The sequence below is a fragment of the Equus przewalskii genome, chromosome 10 (assembly GCF_037783145.1).
Source record: "Equus przewalskii isolate Varuska chromosome 10, EquPr2, whole genome shotgun sequence".
NCBI classification, from domain to species: Eukaryota; Metazoa; Chordata; class Mammalia; order Perissodactyla; family Equidae; genus Equus; species Equus przewalskii.
This window is the reverse complement of record NC_091840.1, coordinates 5,080,232-5,100,295: the sequence shown is the minus strand read 5'-3', so window position 1 is coordinate 5,100,295 and position 20,064 is coordinate 5,080,232. Positions and strand designations below refer to the sequence as shown.

The window sequence follows — 20,064 nt, the reverse complement described above, 5'->3', positions numbered from 1 at the left end:
CACAAGGTCTGGGCCGGGCTCCACGCTACTCTCAGCCCCACAACCTGCGGCTTCAGCAGCATCTTCTCGCAGTGACGGCACCAAGTGGGAGCCAATGGGGCCAGGAACCCAGGCTGCACTGGCCCCTCCTTGGCGTATCCTGAAGGAGCCACTGCACACCTCCCCTCCACTGAAAGGCACTGCCCCGGGAGAAACGGCCAACCACTCCCCAGCTGAGGGACCGAGAGAGGCAGGGAGAGAGGAGAAACCCCAGCAGAGGCACCTGGATGAGAGAGCCCGCAGTGGGGCCACTGCCATCCCAAGATGATGGTCACTCATGCCATGCAGTCGAGGGCTTTGTAAGGATGGACGTGCCAGCCTTTTGGGGTGGGAAAGAGAAAAGTTGGGGGGACAAGAGCTGGGAGCCAGCCCCAGGCGCTTCCTGAGCCCAGCGACCTCTCGAGACCTCCTTTCTCTGCCGTCGGATGTTTCCTGCTGCCCAGTACTCACAGCAGACGGGGTGGGGCTCAAAGACCTCAAGCGGGGTCTGCGGGCCTAACAAAACTCGGAGCTCCATCACCGGCCTCTGCTCCAGAGGGGACGGCGGCTGCCTTCCAGACCCTGTCGGCCCCCCGCTCCTTAGCGCCTGGAATCTCGGCCACTAAGTCCGTGTGTAGACACTGCTGTGGGCCCGAGGCGGGGCCAGGAGGCCGGTGACTTTCGGAGGATGAGGGTGGAGGAAAGAGAGACTCCAAAGCCAGTCTTTTCTGTTCTATTCCATTCTTTCCATAAACATAGAAAGTGCCTTTCTGTGCCCAACTCTGTGCTGAAAGAAGGGGGCAGGCGGCGAGTGGGGGCCCACGGGCAGCCAACCCAGGAGTGCAACGATGTGAGAGCAACTTCCAGGCCTGACCTAGGTGGTGATGGTCAGAACGCTGGAAGTTTCAGACGCCAGCATCTTTGGACAGGGCCAGTCGCTCTCTCAGCTGGCACCTGGCCAGGCAAGGGGAGCTGCTCCCCTGTGATGGAGGGGGAGCTGCGGCTCTAAGGGGCCTCATAGGGCAGCGACCCTGCCCCCAGCCTCTGCTCCCCAGGCCTGTCCTGTGCCCTTTCCCTCATCTTTCCTGCTGGGGCCTGTGTCCCCCCGGCCCCCCTTTGCTGGGGCTTGTCTGTGGCTCCCAGAAGGTGCAACCTGGGCCACCCTAGGCAGAGGCCCCACCCCACCCCCAGACCTCTGGTGTTGCTGCTAGCTCTGCTTTCCTTTCCCCAACATGTATTTAGGCCCCCTCATGGGGCCCAACAGGCACCCACCATTCTGTGGAAGCCTGTGATTTCCTGGGGCTGAGTCATGGCTGCCTGGCATAGGCACTGAAGTGAGCCACTGGGTCCTGTCCCCTGCAGTTAGGAGCCCAGAGACCTATTTCCAGGAGGCCTTGCCTGTGAGCAAGTCTTTAAATGCAAGGAGTCGAGGCAGAGACTAACCACTCCTTTCTCCCCTCGCCCACCCATGTCAGGAACCGCTGGGCTCCCTACAGCTGGATTCCGGCATGTCAAATGGGCTTTCCCCACTGCCCCGGGGTTTGGGTGGAGCCCAGAAGCAGAAAACAGACGAGGCCCAAGCGTTTCAGATAGGGTGCCAGACATATCCGTGCAGGCCTTGCCAGGAGCTGGCAGACGGTCCAGCAGAGGCCCACAGGACAGCGTAATGGTCACAGACACAGAGCCTGGAGGTGTGCTGCCCGGGATGGAGTTTAGGCTATGCTGCTGGGCAGCTATGTGACCTTGAGTGGGCAACTTAACCTCTCTGTGCTTCCGTTTCCTCACCTGTGAAACAGGACTGTGATGCGGCCTCGGTGAACCAGTGCATGTAAAGCACACGGACAGCAGCCCCGGGCCAAGGCCACGTACGTGAGCACGAGAGGATGCCGGAATCTGACGGCAGGGTGTGCTGGAAGCAAGGTGTTTGGAAGAGAGGGGAGGGCCGAGAGAGCCACTCTCAGAGGACAGTCCTCAGCCAGGTGCTTCCTGAGCTCCAGCATCAGGCCCGGGGCCTGAGAAGCGGGGTGTTCTGGGGAGGCTTGGCCGGTGTCTTCTGGCGCATGGGGCCCAGCGCAGAGAGGCAGAGCCGGCTCCGCCCGGGGCACCCTGAAGGCTGGCAGAGGCTTGAGGGCCACGCTCTGCATCCACACTGTTTCCCTGGGAAGGTTGCGTGGAGCTTCCCACAGGCACCGAGGGCTGGGCCGGGTGGGAGGGTCCTGGAAGGGCTGCTGCGGCTGGCATTGAACCGCCAGTCCCGGAGCGGGGGTGGCAGCCCCGGCAGGGTAGGGCGCCTGGAGAGCTCCCCGAGGGGCCCCACGACAGAGCCTGCCCTCGGACGCCTGCCCACACGGGCTCGATGGGCAAGCACAGTCGCACCCGACACCAGCCAGGCGAGCCACAGCTTTGCCTCCTTTTCCTTCTTCCTGCCCCATGGAGGAGTCAGAAGCGAGTGAGGGGAGAGGAGATGTGGAGGGGCTGGAGGGGAATGGGGGTGGGGGGTGGGAAGAGCCGTCCCCGCTTGGCCCTGCAGCTTTGAATGGGGTGTGACATCGATGTTTGGGTTTAGACCTGTCTGGTTATTTTAATATGCGACAGAGAGTCTATATTAGCAAAGATGAGATGGTTTTAGTGCTGAAGGTGAATGAAAAGCTGTGCGAACTGAGGAAGTTGTTAACAAGGGTGATGGGCCCTGCCAGCTGCGGGCAGGCAGCAAACAGTGAAGGGCCCTTCCCACTTCAGAGGTGGAGGAAACATCTCCTTCTGAGATACATTGTGTCAGCTTCTCTCTATTGGAAAGCTCTTTGCCAACCGAACTTAGTTATTAACTTTGGATAAACTATTTCATTGAATTATAGCATCGACACAGAAAAGTGCACAGACTGAGTGTGTGCTGTGACGAGTGTCCGCATGTGGACACACTGTGCAGCCTCCATCCAGGCATGAGCGGCCCTGCGGCCTGGGGGAGGTCCATGGGTGAGAAAACGACAGGTCAGAGGTCAAGTGCTCTTTCCAACGGGAGGGCACAGCCAGGCTTCCTCATCGCATGTTGAGGAACCAGCTCCCAGAGGCGGATGGCGCCAGCTGGGAGCAGAGAAATGAGTGACTAAGCAAGAAACACTGAAGTCAGGCGGGACGAGGCAGGGTGGGGAGCAGGAGGCTGTGGGGCTGTGACCTGGGGCCCTCACACCCGCCCGCCCCGACTGTGGGGCGGGGAGAGTCATTTTACCTCCCTGGGCTTTGGGATTTCAGAGTCCGGTTTTGTTTGTTTTTTAAATTGGAGATTTTAAGATGGAGCGGCTATGTTTTAATTCTGCCAAAAAGGTAGACTCTATTTTAAAAGACACACAATACTTGCTGTTACCATTGTTTATTTATTTATTTAAGATTTTATTTTTTCCTTTTTCTCCCCAAAGCCCCCGGTACATAGTTGTATATTTTCAGTTGTGGCTTCTTGTAGTGGTGGCGTGTGGGACACCACCTCATGACCTGACGAGCGGTGCCATGTCCGCGCCCAGGATCCGAACCGGTGAATCCCTGGGCTGCTGAAGTGGAGTGCGTGAACTTAAATGCTCAGCTACGGGGCCGGCCCCAACCGTTGTCTATTTTTTAAGGACATTTTCTCACATAGGACATTTACACACGTAGGAAGGGAAAATTTCAGAATAAAGACCAGTCCTTTGAACATCTTCAGCTTTACAAAACAGAAACAAAACCCCCAGGCCTCTGCATGGTCCTCACTTGTCTTATTTTGTCTCTGACAGGTGAGGACTTGTCATAGGCTGCCCCAGGCTCCGGCCTGGTGTTTGGGAACCCTGAGTGGTCATGGTCAGAGCTCTCTTGCAGGACTACTAGCCTCGGTCTGGCGGCTGAAGCCACAGGGTTTCCACATTTAGCAGGTAAAACTACAGGATGCCCAGTTAAATTCTAAGTCCAGATAAACAATATTTTTTTGTATAAGTATGTCCCAAATACGACATGGGACATACTTATACTACAAAAATTATTTGTTGCTTGTCTGAAGCTCACATCTAACTGGGCATCCCGTGTTTTATGTGGCAACCTCGCTGAGGGACACTTTTAGACCCCTGAGGGCTAAGCGGAGCCTGCCAAACAGAGCCCAGGATGTCAGGCCCAGCCCCGCCACCTGCAGCTGCAGCCCCGGAGGGCTGCCAGCCCCTCCCGGCATGCCCACCGCCCTGGCTGGCAGGCCCTGTGTTTATTTTTGTTTTTAATGGAAGCAAATTAAAATTCCCTTACTCTCAGAGCCCCCGCGCGGCCCCTGTGCTCAGTGGAGGCACCTGGCTTGTCTGCTGCCTGGCGCGTCCTGGGCTCCAGTTCTTGCAGGCTGCCCTTCACTCCACATCAAACCTCGATCAAGGGCGTCTGCACCCGGCCCAAGGGGGCCCCGGGGTCCATGGCCAAGGCCAGCTCCTGCCCTCCCTCCCACACCGGCCACTCGGGACTGTAGCAGCCACCGTGAGACAACAGCTTACTGAACAATACGCTTAGTATCCAAGCCCACAAGAGCCCAGGACGGGCATCGCTTCCCCATGGAGCAGACGGGGAAGCCGAGGCACGGAGGTGTAGGCTCTTGGGGAAGAGCACAGGGCTGATACCTAGCAGCTCCAGATTCCAACCCGGACCTCTGGTTTCTCTCCCCTAGGCCAGTGGGCTCAGCACAGGGAGCAGTTCAGAGCTCCAGCCCAGAGACTGATTTAACGGGCCTGGGGTGGGGCCTGGGGCGGGGCCTGGCAGGGTAGCTTTCAAAGCTCTCTGGGCCATTCCAAGGGCTGAGACCCTCCAGCAGCTCCCTGCTCCGGAGATGGAGATATGCATGAGCACCAGCTATTCAGAGGCGGGGGCCCTGGGGAAGGAGAGGTGTGAGGAGGAGGGGGAGGGGAGAGGAGGGGGAGAAAGGGAAGGGTAGAAGGGGGAGGGGGAGGAGGAGGGGGAGGAAGGGGAGGGGGAAAGAGGAGGGGGAGGAGGCGGAGCTCCAGCGGGCTCATGGGAGGGGCGTACCAGAGGAAGACAACCCAGGTAGGCGCGTACTCCGTACTCGGGGAGAGAGCAAGAGAAGGGCTGAGATGAAGGGAGGATTCACGATGGGGATTGCCCTGGGCTTCCTTCTGGTGTTTCTCGGGGATTCCAGCTTCCGCTTGAGCCAAAGGGGTGAAATGTCAGCGAGGATGCCATCCCTCGCCTTCCTCATCCCACAGAGCATCAGAAGGCTGATTCGGGCTCCCCCTCCTGGAGGATGGTGGAGGGACAGAGGAGAAAGCCAGGCCAGCAGGAAGCCACAGGGCCAAGGTTCGGAGGAGTCTTCATCCACAGGCTGAAGCTGGAGGCTGCAGACTTCTAAGGTGTTATCCAGTCCTGGCTGCTGTATGCCCCTCGCCGCCCCCATCTGACTGAGGGCTCCTACAAGCAGCGTTTCCCAAAGGATGTCCCACGGAGCTGCAAGCTGCCTTGTGATAAAAGAGTTCTGGAGTCAAATAAGTTTGGGAAATGCTGCCTGCTGTCATCCTTGTTGGAGACTCACAGCATCTAGGAGCCTATTGAAGGCTCTGAGAAGTCCTGCAACGAAGAGCAGGCTTTGTTTGATGTAAGTGTTGCCACTTTGTGGCCTCAGAGTCCTTTTTTCTTCATAACAATGAAACCTAAGAACAGATGGAATACACCCAGGAAGCGGGCAGTAGCTACAGGAGGATCGAGGTTGCTCCTGGGAGCCCCAGTGAATGCTTGCCTAAAGAAGTGCAGGGAGTGGGGATGTCATTAGGATCCTCGGGCCAGGTTGGTCTTCTGGCAGAGCCGGCGCTCCCTCAGGCTGCTGGAGAGGGAGGGGGCGCCCTCCCTGAGGAAGCGCCCTGCGTGACTCGGTGCCCACCTCTCCCTAGAGGAGGCTCGGCCGTCTGTGGCCTGGTCTGCAACAGTGAGAGTTCAGATTCTCAGGGTTGGGGGTCAGCCTGACTTTTGTGGTCTTGAGAGAAGCTCAGCCCTCTGTGGGCCTCAGCTAAGGACAGGCCGGAACCTGCTCCATGGGGAGGGAGACCCCAGTGTGCGTGTCCTGGCTCACCTGGACTCCGCGTCACGCCTTCTGTACTGCCCACCTGAAATGAGTGGTGAGAAACCCCTCGAAAACTGGAAGGCCAAACTGCCCAAATCCAGAAAAAAAGGACTTGCTTCAGGTCCTAATAACAATCAGTTTAACTGTAAAAGATTTCAAGATCAAACAAAGAGGCTTTTAAAATATACCAACATTAACCTCAGAAAAGGTGTCCATAGATAAAAATAATCTTATCCACTGATATGTTCCTGTCCATATGTGTATACATACGATGTATATCTGTTTTTCAGATTATGAAGGTAATATATGTTAATTATGCAAAACACAGAAAATACAATGAAGAAAAAAGTCACCCATAATCCCACAGCCCACAGGCAGCTGCTGTTAGCATTTGGTGTATTGATTCCTATATTTTTACGTTTGTCTTTTATTGTGTTTTATGTTTCTGTTTTCTATACAAGTAAAATCTTTATGTACACATAGCTCTTGTAGTCTTCATTAAAAAAAAAATAATTTATTGGGGCCAGCCTGGTGGTGTAGTGGTTAAGTTCGAGTGCTCCACTTCGGCAACCTGGGGTTCACGGGTTCAGATCTTGGGTGTGGACCTACACACTGCTCATTAAGCCACGCTGTGATGGCATCTCACATACAAAATAGAGGAAGATTGGCACAGATGTTAGCTCAGGGACAATCTTCCTCAAGCAAAAAGAGGAAGATTGGCAACAGATGTTAGCTCAGGGCTAATGTTCCTCACCAAAAAAAAAAAAAAAAAAAATTATTGAGGTGAAATTCACATAACATAAAATAACCATGTTTTTTTTTTTTAAAGATTTTTATTTTTTCCTTTTTCTCCCCAAAGCCCCCCGGTACATAGTTGTGTATTCTTCGTTGTGGGTTCCTCTAGTTGTGGCATGTGGGACGCTGCCTCAGCGTGGTCTGACGAGCAGTGCCATGTCCGCGCCCAGGATTCGAACCGACGAAACACTGGGCTGTCTGCAGCGGAGCGCGCGAACTTAACCACTCGGCCACGGAGCCAGCCCCTAAAATAACCATTTTTAAGTGAGCAGTTCACAGTATTGTACAACCATCTCCCCTGTCTTGTTCCAAAATGGTTCCTGAGGTCTTCATTTTGCACTCATCACAGTTGTGTGTGTCCACCAAATAAGAGACCTGTTATTTCTGTAGCTCCCTCTGTTACTGACCGCGGCTTGGTTTAAACTCCCCGGTGTTGTCAGTAAGGCTGCTGCGAACATCCTGGTGCACACCTTTTATCAGTGAGTCCGTCTGTTTCCTTACGGCAGGGCCCGGACAGTGGCGCCCCCTCCCACAGCTCGGTTCCCGCTGCCCAGCTCACTCAGGGGGTTATATTTACAGCTGAGACCCTGCCTCTGCCACCAAACCACATATGCCACCTCACCTGACAGCCCCCTGGGCTGCTCCCAAGCCCCCACAGCACGGCATGCCCCAAACCCAGCCTGTGCTCTGTCACGCTCTTCTCTCTCTGCGGGGCACCCCCTGCAATTCTGCCATTCCCACCAGGATTCTGAGGTAGCCCAGACACCGCCCGCCCCCGCCCCAGGCAGCCCAGCCGGGGGGTCGGGGACTTCATCTCCTGAGCGCCTTTCTGACGCCCTGGAAGTTTTCCCTTCACATCTCTCCATCACCACATCATGGTCCAAGCCACCACTGCCTCTTGCCTGGAACCCTGCTCAGGCTCCCGACTGGACTCTGGGCCCTCCTGTTGCTCCACAGTTCACCCAGAGCCGCATTTTCAAAACGCAGATCTGGTCACGTCAGCCCCCCTCCTCCTGTCTCAGAAGCTTTCCATGACTTTCCCATTCCTTTTAGGATGAAGACCCGAGTCCTCGAGGGGCCTGCAGGGCCTGCTTCCTCCACCATCTCTACAGCTTCTCTGGACTCCAGCCTCCTGGGTCCTCCTCCAGTGCTTGTATGGACCACATTCCCTCCCACCACAGGGCCTTTGCACAAGCTGTTCTCTGCCTGCACTCTTTCCCCTCTATTTTTCCTGGTTAATCTCTACTCACCTTCCTGTCTCCCCTTCTACAGAGAGGCCCTCCCTGGTCCCAGACCAGATATGAGCCTTTTTAGTGGATACTCTTATTGTACCTTCTTATATGATTATTTCATTACTGTCTATTTTCCCTACCAAAGTATAAGCCTTAGAGGGCAGGGACATAATGAGTAATCAAGAAATATATGTTGAATCAGCCAATGAAAAAACAGTGTACTTACTGGGGCAAAGCACATGGGCCTTTTAAAGCTCTTGATATATATTGCCAAAGTGCTTTCTGGGAAGGTGGGAGCAGCGTACACTCCCACACTGTACCTGAGCGTGTCAGTGTAGCCACACCTTTATCGTAAATCAACACATGCAGCAAGGCCTCCGTCATCTAACAAGTTCAAGCTCGGGGACAGCCACAAGTCAGAGAGCAGTCAGCAGGAGAGAGCTGAGCCATCAGGGAGGGGGCAGCTGAGCCATGCTGGAGGAGCAAAGGCGGCCCTGCCCTCCGAGCACCGGCCCCTCTCAGGCTGGAAGACAAGAGCCAGCCCCTGGGGGACCTGTCAAAGCCACATCTGACCATTCAGTCTTGGGAACCTGGGGGGACCAGCTGGAGAAAGAACGAGAAAGAAGTTGACAGAAGAGAGAGAAGAAAATGTGAGCAGAGGCAGCAGAGCTCAGAAACAGAGGCAGATGGTGGAGGCAGTGCTGGAGGCGGGGCAGTGCTGGAGGTGGATGGCGGAGGCAGTGCTGGAGGCAGGGCAGTGCTGGAGGTGGATGGCGGAGGAGTCTAGAGACTCAGACCTGCTAATGCAATGCCAGAAGGTGCAGTATGGGGACCACAAGAAGGTTCATTCTGGCGCCTGGGCTGGGAAGACTCAGAGACCAGGACTGCTGGCCAGAGCCCCCTGTGGCCTCCCTGTGGTGGGCTGCTGCTAAGGTGGTCCCAGTGACCCCTGCCTCCCAGAAGGAGATCCTGGGATGATGAGACCCTGATTCCATTTGCCAGCAGACTGTCTTTCCTGAGGCTTTGATGGACTGGCGCTGTGTTGGGAGCCCCAGGTGGGGAGGAACTCAGTTCTGCTGGCTAAAGACTGGGGCCTTCAGGCTAAGAGCCTTCAAGGAGTTGAATTCCGCCAACAGCCACGCGAGCTTGGACATGGGTTCTTCCACTTGAACCTTCAGATGAGACCCAGACTTGGCCAGCACCTTGACTGTAGCCTCTGAGACTCAGTGAAGCCGTGCTGGGACTCCTGACCCACAGAAACTGTGAGGTGATAAACGCGTGTCATTTTAAGCCACTAAATTTGTAATAACTTGTTATACAGCAATAGATAACTAGCACACCCCCACGGGCTTGGCCTCCTCTCAATATGGAGGTCTCAGGGCCGTCAGACTCTTACCTAGCGGCTCAAGGCTCCAAGTTCGAGGGGTACAATCCAACCACAAGCCCTCCCAGATTCAAAGGGAGGGGACACAGGGAGAAGGGCCAAGGTCACACTGGAAGAGCCTGGGGGACGTTGGATACCGTGGTGCCCACTTTTGGAAAGTATGCTCTGACACAGCCCGCCCTTGGGCCACAACCCACATCCCTCCCACGTGCAAAATATGCCCCCCAGACCTCAAGAGCCCCGAAGCCCACCCGTCACGGTGTGGGCTCAAACTCGGGGCGCAGGACCTGGCTGCGTGAATTCTGTCGTGGTGCAGACGAGGTCCTCGCCCGAGGCTGTCTTCCTGAGCCGCTGGCCCAGCCCGCGGAGGCGCGCTGCCTTTACACGAGAAACCGAGTTGCAGCTGCACGGCTTTCTTGGCCGCTTCCTTCCTCTGACGGGCGGGGGCCAGAAGCCTCTGCATGTCGTCTTGTCTGCGTCCCCTTTAGTCCAAGCTCCTAGTCCCTTTGAAAGCTGGAGGGCTGCCTATGTGTTCCTTTAAAATCCACCCCATGAGATAAAAACCTCACCCACAAATCTTTAAAAAAAAATTAATAGGCTTTTTTTCTTAGAGCAGTTTTAGGTTTACAGAAAAATTGAGCGGGGAGTACAGGGTTCCCCTACGCGACCCGCCATCTTCCCTCCGATTAACATCTCACGTTAGTGTGGCGTGTTTGTTGCAATTGCTGAGTCAATACCAATATATGTTTATTGACTACAGCCCACAGTTTACATCAGGTTCATCTCGGTGGTGTACTTCTGCGGGTTTTGACGAGTGTATAATGTCACGTGTCCACTGTTGCAGTGTGACGCAGGATAGTTTCTCTGCCCTGAAACTCCCCTGTTCACCCCACACCCCCTCCCGCCGGCCACCCCTGATCGCTGGGTCCATAGTGGTGCCTTTTCCAGAGTGTCACACAGCTGGAGTCACACAGCGTGTAGCCTTTTCAGACTGGCTTCTTTCACTTAGCACCACAAACTGGATTGAGATAAGCCCTCTCTGCCTTGGGCTCCCCGTGAGGCCGCCACGGGAGAAGACCCTGGAGAGTCTGGAAGACCCACAGTTCAACGGCGGGCGGGCGTGCTCTCAGAGCCTCCAACGCCTTTGTCTGCCCGAGGGGGTTTCTGAGGCACCTTTCCATTTTTCTCTGAGGTCTTAACAAAAGATCTTGCAGACCACCTGGACTTCTTTGTTCCTTTACTGGCTGACAAGACTGTTCTGGCCCTTTACCCTTCTCCACATTTCCACTTGAGAACAGAACGCTTTTCTCTTAGTTCGTCTCTCTTCTTCATTTTCTCACAGGCAGAGCTGGGCAATGCCTTCGACATCCTGCCTGGAAAGGCTGTCTGCTGGCCATCCAGCTCGCTGGGTCAGTTGCGGGCTATTTTCTGTGCTACTGCGGGCAGCCGTTCTGCTGAACTTTCTGCCACCATGTGAGGAAGGCTTCCTTTCCTCCAGGGTCCAACAGCGTGCTCTCTGTTCCCTTCAAGCTCTCACCAGCTTCCCCGAAGGCTCTCAGGCTTCTGCCCATGGCCTGCCCAAAGCCAGTGCTGCACGACTAGGTTTGGTCACAGAAGCACAGCCCAGCACCGACATACAGCACCGTCCTGATCATTGCATCCACCTCGCAAGCTGGGTAAGGGGTCGCAGTCCCCACTTCTAGGGGTGTAAATGGAGATGTGGAGAAATTATATGATTTGTCACAAACCACACAGTTAGTAGGTAAAGGAGCTGAGTGTTGAAAAACAGTTTTAAAAAACCAGATAGCACGGTAGCCTGGGGACATTTAGCGAAGGAGCAACATGCAGTTATGAAGGTCAGTAGCCATTAAAGGTGTCATTTAAGGTGAATTTGAGCCACAAGAAAGAGTCACGAACATTTGGTAAACTCTTCTCATTAAGGCAGGTGATTATGTCATACATTTTAGAGAGTTGTCCATAAAAAAATTAAAATAAAAACTTTGTCCTTAAACAGTTAACCTTCTTTGTGCATCTTAAAAATGCACTCATGGAACACCTCCCGCCCCCTCCCTCCCTCTCTCTTGTTTTTCTTCAGATTTCCAGGAATGTTATATGCCCAACATCACCCCACACAGGGGTTCCTGCTTCCTGGGTGCCCAGGTACCTGTGAGATATGACCCACAGGCAGAAATCTGAGCACTGAGAGAGGGGCCGACCACACAGAGGACACCCAAGGGTCCTCCATGACCCCAGGGTCCATCTCCTCGGAGGATGGATGTGCACGAGGGCACCTCTGACTTGAGCTAAGTAAAAGGAACAAAGCCGACGATGTGCCCATTAGCCAGACTCTTGAGCAATGGTTGGGCTTTGGCGCCGCAGACATCGGTGTCAGGGTGGTGTCATCCTGCCCACTGGCCAGAATCAGGACAGGGCTAAGCCTTCCTGCTCGGCGAGAGCAAAATTTGCACATGGTGGGACAAGTGGCGATTTGGGGTGTGCCTGGGGGATGTGGATATCCCCGAATCCAAGGACAGCTGTTCACAGTTGATCTACACTCCCCGGGCCTGGGGCTGCTCCCCTCCCTGCACCCCTTCCCTCCCTTAGCCTCAGATCCCCAGATAAGGAGCTAGAGGTGGGCCCAGGTGGAGTCTGGTGTCCACTCTGGTCCAGTCAGCTCTAGCCAGGGGTGGGGAAGGTCACTGGCTGGGCTGCTCCCTCTGCAGGGCTGTGGCTGGAGAGATTTCTTTTTTTTCTTTTTTTTTGAGGAAGATTAGCCCTGAGCTAACATCCGTGCCCATCTTCCTCTACTTTATATGTGGGACGCCTGCCACAGCATGGCTTGCTAAGCAGTGCCATGTCCACACCCGGGATCCAAACTGGCGAACCCCGGGCTGCCAAACCGAAACATGCACACTAAACTGCTGCGCCACCAGGCTGGCCCTGAGAGATTTCTTAAGAAGGGGAGCAGGTGGGCTGGACAAACCGACTGAGCCACACGTGCCTCAGTTCTCATTTATACAAGTTTCCCACTCTCCACAAGAAAGGAAAACGCTCCTTGGTCCCCCAAGGAAAGGAAAGGAGCGGGAAAAGGGAAGGAGGCTTTTTGGTGGTGTTAATTATACCTTCTCCTGTGCGCTCTTTGGGATGGCGGGCGGGAGAAGGCAGCGCTGTGCCCTTACTGAGAAGTTGCCTGTGCTTCCTGCACCGCCTCCCCCCTCCTTTCTTCATCTGGGCCTGGCTGGCAAACCTGGAAGGGCCTGCCCGTGGGTTCCGGCACGCTGGGCCACACCCTTCCCTCTGCCTGGAACGTTTGCCTCCCCATCACCTTCCTACCTGGAAAACTCCTACTCATTCTTTAAAACCTTGTTTTGACATCACCTCCTACACAAAATTCATCACTTTCTCCTCTATACATTAAAAAAAAAGTTTTATTATGGAAAGTTTCTTTAATGGATACAAAAGTAGAGAGAAGTCTTCTGTACAGTTTTGGCCTGTGAACGCACATGCTCATCACTGCCTGTGTTACCTGGGTGTCCCTGTGTCTGGTCCTCTGCACCAAGACACTGAGCCGCGGACAGCGGCGGGCGAAGAGCAGGTACTCACTCTTTCTAAGATGCCAGGGAAACTGTCGCCTGGGCCAACGCACCCATTCTGCAGAGGAGGTAACCGAGGCCCCAGCGCTTCGGAGGAGTCGATGCAGTGATGCAGTGTGCTCTCTTGATTGCCAGAAAACTAGCGGCACAGGTGCGGTACCCCGCCCACCCCGCCCTGGTCCGCTAAGCCGGCCTCCCGGCTCCGACCCCCAACGCTGCGCCCGAGGGGCCACCGCCCAGCCCCGCGGCCCGCCCGGCCCGCCGGCCCGCCCGCAGCCGCCCCCAGCGTCGCTCCGCCTCCCGAGGCCCCCCGGCGCGGCCCCGCCCGGATCGGACTCCGAACTGCGAAGTGGCTGCGACGCCCCGGAGCGAACCACTCGCGCCTAGGGGTGTGGCGGCTGGCGCGGAACCGCCGGGGCGTGGGGCCACCACGGCGACGCCCCCCTCGGACACCCCGCGACCGGGCTGCAGCGCAGGGGCCGCGGGACCGCGCCGGGCTGGGCCGGGGCGAGCGCAGGACAGGACACGGGGCCGCGCCCCTCCCGGCCGGCGTCGCGATGGGCCGGCCCGCGGGCTCCGCCAGGTGCAGCGCCGCGCGGGGCCGGGGCTCGCGCACCTCCGCGGGGCGGGGCGGGGCGGGGCTGGCCGGGCCGCCCCCGTCCCCGCCCGGGCCCTCCCCTCCCGGCCCCGGAGCAGCCCGCGCCCCGGGAGCCCGCGCCCCGCGGCCTCGCCGCCACACTTGCCTGGGAGCGGCGGCCACGGCGGCACCATGAAGAAGTCGTACTCAGGTGGGCGCGCGCCCGGCGGGGAGCGGTCGTCCCGGGAGGAGCCCTTCGGACCTGAGCGGAGGCGGTGGTGGGTGGGCGAGGTGCCCCGGCAGCAGAACGGGTCCCCGGTCTCCTGGGGCGGGCTTCGGCGCGTGGGACCTTCGTGCCGGGACAGGTGACACAGCCCTCTCCCCGGATCGGGATCGAGGGGCCCTCCAGGCGTTGAGCCTCTCCACGCACTTGGCGCTCCCTTTGTTCCGAGTCGCCGCTGCGAGTCCGTGGGGTCTGCTCGCCTGTCCGGGACCACCAGTGCTGAGTCCTGGGGCACGCGCCCTCTGACCCCTGCACGGCATGGCCCCGCTTCTGACCTTGGCCAAGGGTCCCCTGCCACTGTCTGTCAGGCGCTGCTCGCTCAGGTGCCTGGAGGGGCCGCTGTGGGGGCCGCTGGGCTGGCCGTCCCTCCCGCTCGCCCTCCTGCCCCTTGCACCCACGCTGGAATCGCTCACTTTCCAGGCGCTGCCGGTCGGGATGCGTGTGCGTGTGTGTGTATGGGGAAGGGGCCTGGGTGGAGGATTTCCTGGGGTTCAGCCTCCGGGGCTGGTGGTCCAGGCCGCAGCGTCCTGTCTTCAGATGAACTCCTGTTGTTTTCTACCCAGTGGAGTGAAGTTGGCCAGATGGGACCATCCAGCAGCACCCGGGCTTGGCAGCTCGGGTTGGTCTTTGGGTCTCCGGGTGCCGTCCGTGTACCGGCATCCTAACCCCACTAGCAGGTCTGACCTCACACCTGACTGGGTCTCATCACCCGCTCAGGATCCTTCATAAAAGCGTTTCTCCTCTGGTACTCTGAAATTCCATTTCACAGATGGGCACACTGAGGCCACAAGCCTCGCAGGGCAGGTTAAGGGTAATCCACATTGCCATTCTTTTTCCTTTTTTTTGTTGTAAAGATTGGCACCTGAGCTAACCTCTGTTGCAATCTTTTTTTCTTTCTTCTTCTCCCCAAAGCCCCCCACTACATAGTTGTATATCTTAGTCGTAGGTCCTTCTAGTTGTGGGATGTGGGACGCCGCCTCAGCATGGCCTGATGAGCAGTGCCGTGTCCGCGCCCAGGATCCGAACCACCCAGACCCTGGGCGACCGAAGTGGAGCGCGGGAAACTAACCACTCAGCCCCAGGGCCGGCCCCTTTTTCCTTTCTTTTTTTTCTTTGTGGTCTTGCCCAGAAGAATCCAGGAAGGATCCGTCATCCTCCTTGGTCCTCAGATGATAAGTGGCACCTGCTCTTCTGCTCGTGCTGCAGACTTTTCTCTTTCTGTTCCTCCCTCAGTCTGTTTGGATGTGAAGTTTTCTGCCAAGGGCTCATGAATTAATTTTTATTGATAAGAAGACAGGATCATGGGACTTCATTGGAGCTGAAGAGGTCATTTGGGGCTTCCTCCTGCCTTTGAGCCATTTTTCAGTCTCCTCCTACTTTCCACATTCAGGAACCAAAATGAGTAATAAAGAATAACTCATCTCAGGGCTGGCCCAGTGGCACTCCGCTTCGGCAGCCTAGGGTTCCTAGGTTCGGATCCTACACACGGCTCATCAAGCCACGCTGTGGCTTCGTCCCACATACAAAGTAGAGGAAGATTGGCACAGATGTTAGCTAAGGGCCAGTCTTCCTCACCAAAATAAAGAAATAAAGAAAATAAATAACTCGTCTCAAAGAGGGTTACTCAGAACTTCCCCTAAAGTACCCTTCTGGGTCAGTGGCTTAGAATTTCAACCCTCACCCCCTTGTTGCAGACGGCACAGCCCTCCAGACGCCCTGAACGCAGCTCTGTCTCGGCAGCGTGGGCGCGTCGATGCAGTGGTGGGGGAGGAGGGTGCTGCCAGGTGGCATAGGCCAGGGTTTGGCGCTTGGCCTGCCTCCCTCCCTAACATGCTCCAAATGCTTGAGATGACTGTGGGCATCGCGGCCGTGTGCGGCCCTTTCCCTGTGATCGCTGGCCCAGCGTGGCCTGGGCTGGCTCTTCGCTCTGGCCCTCAGCTCCTTGAGCTTCCCCTCCTGCTGAGGGGTCTGGACAGAGGGGTGAGTCGGGTCCTCCCAGGTTGTAGGGCCTTGGCCTTTTCCTGGGGGCACTTTGAGACCCTCCAACACAGGTGCCAGTGGGCCTCTGAAGCAGACTTGATGTCTCCTCTCCTCCACCCCTCCCACCTCCCCCCAGGTAAATTAAACAAAAAAGGGGGACGCTTTTTGCAGTAGGTGAAAGTGGAGTTTCTGGGGTGAGTAGGAGCCAGCTCTCGTGGAGGCAGCCTCCGTGCTCCCGTGTTTACCTACAGGGGCAGGGCCCTGGAGGGTGGGAGTGGGGAGGGCTTGGACCATTCCAGTTGGTTCCCCTCCTGGCAGCGGTCCAGGGCGAGCTGGGTCACTGCTGCAGTGTGGGTCGGGCTGAAGGGGGCTGGCCCGGGGCGGAGGCCTCTTGGCCCGTTCTGAGAGTGCACCAGGTCCTTGGTGGCCTCCCTGCCCCATTCAAAGTAGGGGCGCTTTGCAGACGTCAGACTGACTTCTGAGCGGCATCGGGGCCATGAAATTAAGGAAAGCAGCAAACGATGTGAAACATCCCGCCGTGTCCCAAATCCAAGGACAACCAGAAAGGCTTCTATTCCTCGCCTGGATTGAGTGGGATTCTTGCTTCTGGACATCTGTGGGCTTGAAAATAAGTGGAGTGATTATAATGTTCTCAGTAGAGCTGATCTGAGCCCTTTGGTTTGAGCTGGTTTTGAGTCTCTGAAAGGGGGAAAATTTTTTAAATATGTTTCGGGGGATTCCGAGGGCCTTGGGCCTGTATGTGTTCACTGAACACATGCTGTGTGTGGGGCACGTACAACCAGGGCCTTGAGGGCGCAAAGGTGATGAAAAGACGTGGTCCTTGCTTGGAGGGAACTTGCGTTTTCACAGGATGCAGGCAAGACAGTGGCTCGTTAGCATCCCTGCAAGCGAGCAAGCGGTCTGGGCTCTGAATGCCCTGGAAGGAGGAGCGTGGGCCTCATGGGAAGTTTTAGGGGGAGGCGAGGTTGAGCTGGGCCTTGAGGAAGGAGGAGTTTTGAGTTGGTGGAGAGTAAAAAGGGTCTTACCCGGCAGGGAACAAAGCAAAGGCCCGGATGGGGGCTGCAGGCCCCCGGTGGGTGCGTCAGGACAGGCTCTATGCAGCAGCCCCAGTTCTGCTCCAGGCTTCTCCTGGATGCGCCTCGCCTGTCCCTCCAACGTCTACAGACAGTGCGACCCAGTGGTTAGTCACGTGGGCTCCTGAAATTAAATCCTAGGCTGGCCCCTCCTCGCTGTGGGGCAAAGTGCTTAATCTCGTGTGTCTCATTTGTTAAACAGGGACGATGCTAATTTGTTGTTAGATTAAATGAGTTCCTACATAAAAGGCTTAAAAGTGCCTGCTCTAGCACTCGGGAGCTGTGTATCCTTATCAGCAGTAGAAGGATGAGGAGGCTGTGTCACTGCTTTTGCCAGGATGCCCCGGAGCGGCCAGCACCCTCCCTGTCCCTCTGCTGGTATGGAGCCGGGAGCATGGCCTGGGCTGTCTCGCCCAGCGCCTGGTGTTGGAGCGGGCCGCCGTCTGAACCCCTCTGCTTCCCTGGTGTTCTGAGTTTGGGGCTTCCGTTGCACACCGGGTCACGCGAAGCTTGCCTTCAGTGGCTCTTGCTCCCCTGGGGATCCTCAGTGGTACAGAGGGGCACCATCCTGAGGCCCAAGAGCCACAGAAATGGGGGGAGGGTAAAATTGGTCTGTGTGTGCACTTGGGGGTGATTCTGAGATTCTTTGTGGCTTTCAGGAGTCTCCCAAAGAGGGACCTGGCCCTACCCCAAAGGTTGGAAAGCTTTGCGCTGGCGGCTTCTCCAGGGGCCCTGGCCAGCTGGAGGCCGCACCCGGAGGAAGCCCGAGACTACGCCCGCTCAGTCCCCGCGGCGCCCAGGAGCTGACTTCTGGGAAGGGAGAGGAGCTGAGCCCTCAGAGGGCACTGTCCCAGCGAGCTCGGCCCGGGGCGCCGTGGGGGGTGCGGCAAGGGCGCCCGGCCGGGTTCCTTCCTCTCCTCTGCCTGCCTCCCGCCCCTCCCACGCCTGTGCGTGCTGCTTCTGTGTCCTCACGTCTGGGCCTGCTGCTCTGGCTCATGCAGGGGACCTGGGCCCGGAGAAGGGGCCACCTCATGCGGTTGGTCTGTGACTCCGTCATCCTTGTGCCCAGGATCGTGGAGCCTTGTGGACCCCCAGGGTCCCCCAGTCATGGGAGAGCTGGCTGAGCCTGAGTCCTGGGGCCAGCCCTCTTCCCGGCCTGTTGTGGGGTAGGGAGGCAGGCTCAGGCATGGGTGGCCTGCCTGCCCGCACTTCCGGCTCGCCCCAGACCAGTCACCTGCCGGTCCGCATCTCCCCAGCCTGCCTAGAGTGTTTCCAAGAGCCGAGTGCCATGCACCTGGCAACACCTCTGAGTTTGAGACAGCCCAATTCTCCCCGGACCCCCTTGTGACTAGTTCAAGCCAGGACAGGTAAGGAGGAGTGGGGGATTGCTGCTCAGGTGCAGTGGTCTGGAGTCCACGTCCAGGTGGAAGCGGGGGCTGTCTGTGTGCTTGGAGCTCCCAGGTGATGTCAGCAGACGACATTGCACCTGAGGACCCAGGTACCCCAGGAGCAGGAAGGAGGCACTCTCCGCCCCCCACCCGTCTCTTTGAGCCGCTCTCCTCAGAACTTCCGCCTTTCCCAGCCGGCCCCACATGGATGGGGCCTGGAGGCGGGATCTTGTTTCCACGCCGCTGTTTGTCCCTGGGCAGTGTTGCGTGGGCTCTGCCGTTTGCTTAAGATGTACTTGATAAGCGAGGTTCAGCATACACCAGTGCCGGCCCGGCCCAGAGGCCACAGAGCCAGCTCCTGGGCGGATCCAGCTGGTGGCCTTGTGGGAGGGAGGGCTGGAGAGCAGCCCTGGGCCCAAAGGGTGTGAGCCTTTGGGTGGGGACGGAGGTGACCTGCTGGGTTTCTAGGCCTCTGTTTGTTGGAGCGGTTACCTTGGAGCACCCTGGCTCTAGGCGTGGCTGAGGATTTATAGGGATCAGTGAGTTTGACTGATGGCTGAAGCCCCCGGGGGCCTGCGTGGAGCACACAAGATCACAGCCCCCATGTTGAAGGACTTGGTCTCCTGGAAAGACCTCGGCCAGAGAGTCCCAATGGCAGCTGCCAGAGGTTGCCTGGTTCAGAAGCACTCACCGAAGGGAGTCTTATCCTGGTGGGTGCAGGGCCCCAAGGTGGCAGATACTGGAGTCAGGCCTGGGTCACCCATGGTCCCAGGCCTGTGGGGCTCTGAGCTTCCACGGGAGCACTGAAGGGTCCCCAAGGCCGGTGGGCTGGTCGCCTCTGCCCCTTCCCCGCCGGGCCCCAGCACTCTGCTGGCTTTGCGGCAGCACCCCTGCTAAGCCGGGGGGTGCCCGTCTCCCCAAGCTTCCTGGCCTGTTTCTCTCTCCCTGTGAATTCAGTCATTCATTCCAGAAGCGTCTACTGGGCGCTGCTGAGTGCCAGCTCCGTGTGTCCTTCCTGCACCCCAGCGGCTCTCAGCACAGCTCTGGAGGGGTGGCCTGGCTTTGGGCCTCCAGGGTGAGTGTGTCACTCTGCTCCCAGCCCAGTTTCTCTGTCTTATCTCCCTGTCCCTGCCCTGGGCCCGGGTCCATTTGCAGCCGTGTGAAGGGTGCATTGAGCTGCTGCCAGCAGAGGGGGTGGCGGCTCCCGGGCGTCTTGCTGTCAGTGGCTTCTTGGAAGCCCTGCAACAGCTGAGCTTTGTTCCGGGCCTGATCTGACCTGGTTCGGTGAAGCGTGACTGCTGGCAGTCTGCAAGCCTCCAGCACAGGAAGAGGGGCAGTGGCGGGAACCAGGTGATCCCGGAGCCCAGGGCAGCCCTCAGGCCCTGGCTGCCTGCCCCCTCTGGCAGGAACACAGGGCACGGTCATCTTCCCAGCGAAGCTGGCCTGAGGCCTCCGGCAGCTTTTTGTGACAGAGGGAAGGGACCCTGAGTGGCCACTGCAGCCTACATGTGTGGGCCCCGGCTTCCCAAGGGCCCTCGAAGCACTGGGTGGAGCAAGGAGGGCTGGGAAGGCCTCTGCTTCAGCTCACTCCCCTTGGAGAACAGCGTCCTCCAGCGTCCTCCGCCCTCCCTGGCCTGGGTTTCAGAGATAGGGGCT

General features: G+C 57.6%; 2 protein-coding genes across 7 annotated transcripts in view; both read left to right on the top strand.

The window, feature by feature from the left end:
- SEC14L1 (SEC14 like lipid binding 1) overlaps positions 1-6,564 on the top strand; it is an 82,098-nt gene extending 75,534 nt beyond the window's left edge. For 2 of the 4 annotated variants that reach the window (XM_070559893.1, XM_070559894.1), the window contains one exon: positions 1,815-3,372. In XM_070559893.1, coding sequence (XP_070415994.1) covers positions 1,815-1,836 — 22 coding nt within the window. In that variant the 3' untranslated portion in view covers positions 1,837-3,372. Of the gene's footprint in view, positions 1-1,814; positions 3,377-5,234 lie in introns of those variants that run through there. The other 2 variants (XM_070559890.1, XM_070559889.1) reach the window with 2 other exon arrangements.
- A 7,179-nt stretch (positions 6,565-13,743) lies between these two features.
- SEPTIN9 (septin 9) overlaps positions 13,744-20,064 on the top strand; it is a 162,002-nt gene continuing 155,681 nt past the window's right edge. Inside the window, exon 1 of one of the 3 annotated variants that reach the window (XM_070559866.1) lies at positions 13,744-13,874. In XM_070559866.1, coding sequence (XP_070415967.1) covers positions 13,856-13,874 — 19 coding nt within the window. In that variant the 5' untranslated portion in view covers positions 13,744-13,855. Of the gene's footprint in view, positions 13,875-17,819; positions 18,388-18,925; positions 19,119-20,064 lie in introns of those variants that run through there. The other 2 variants (XM_070559871.1, XM_070559872.1) reach the window with 2 other exon arrangements.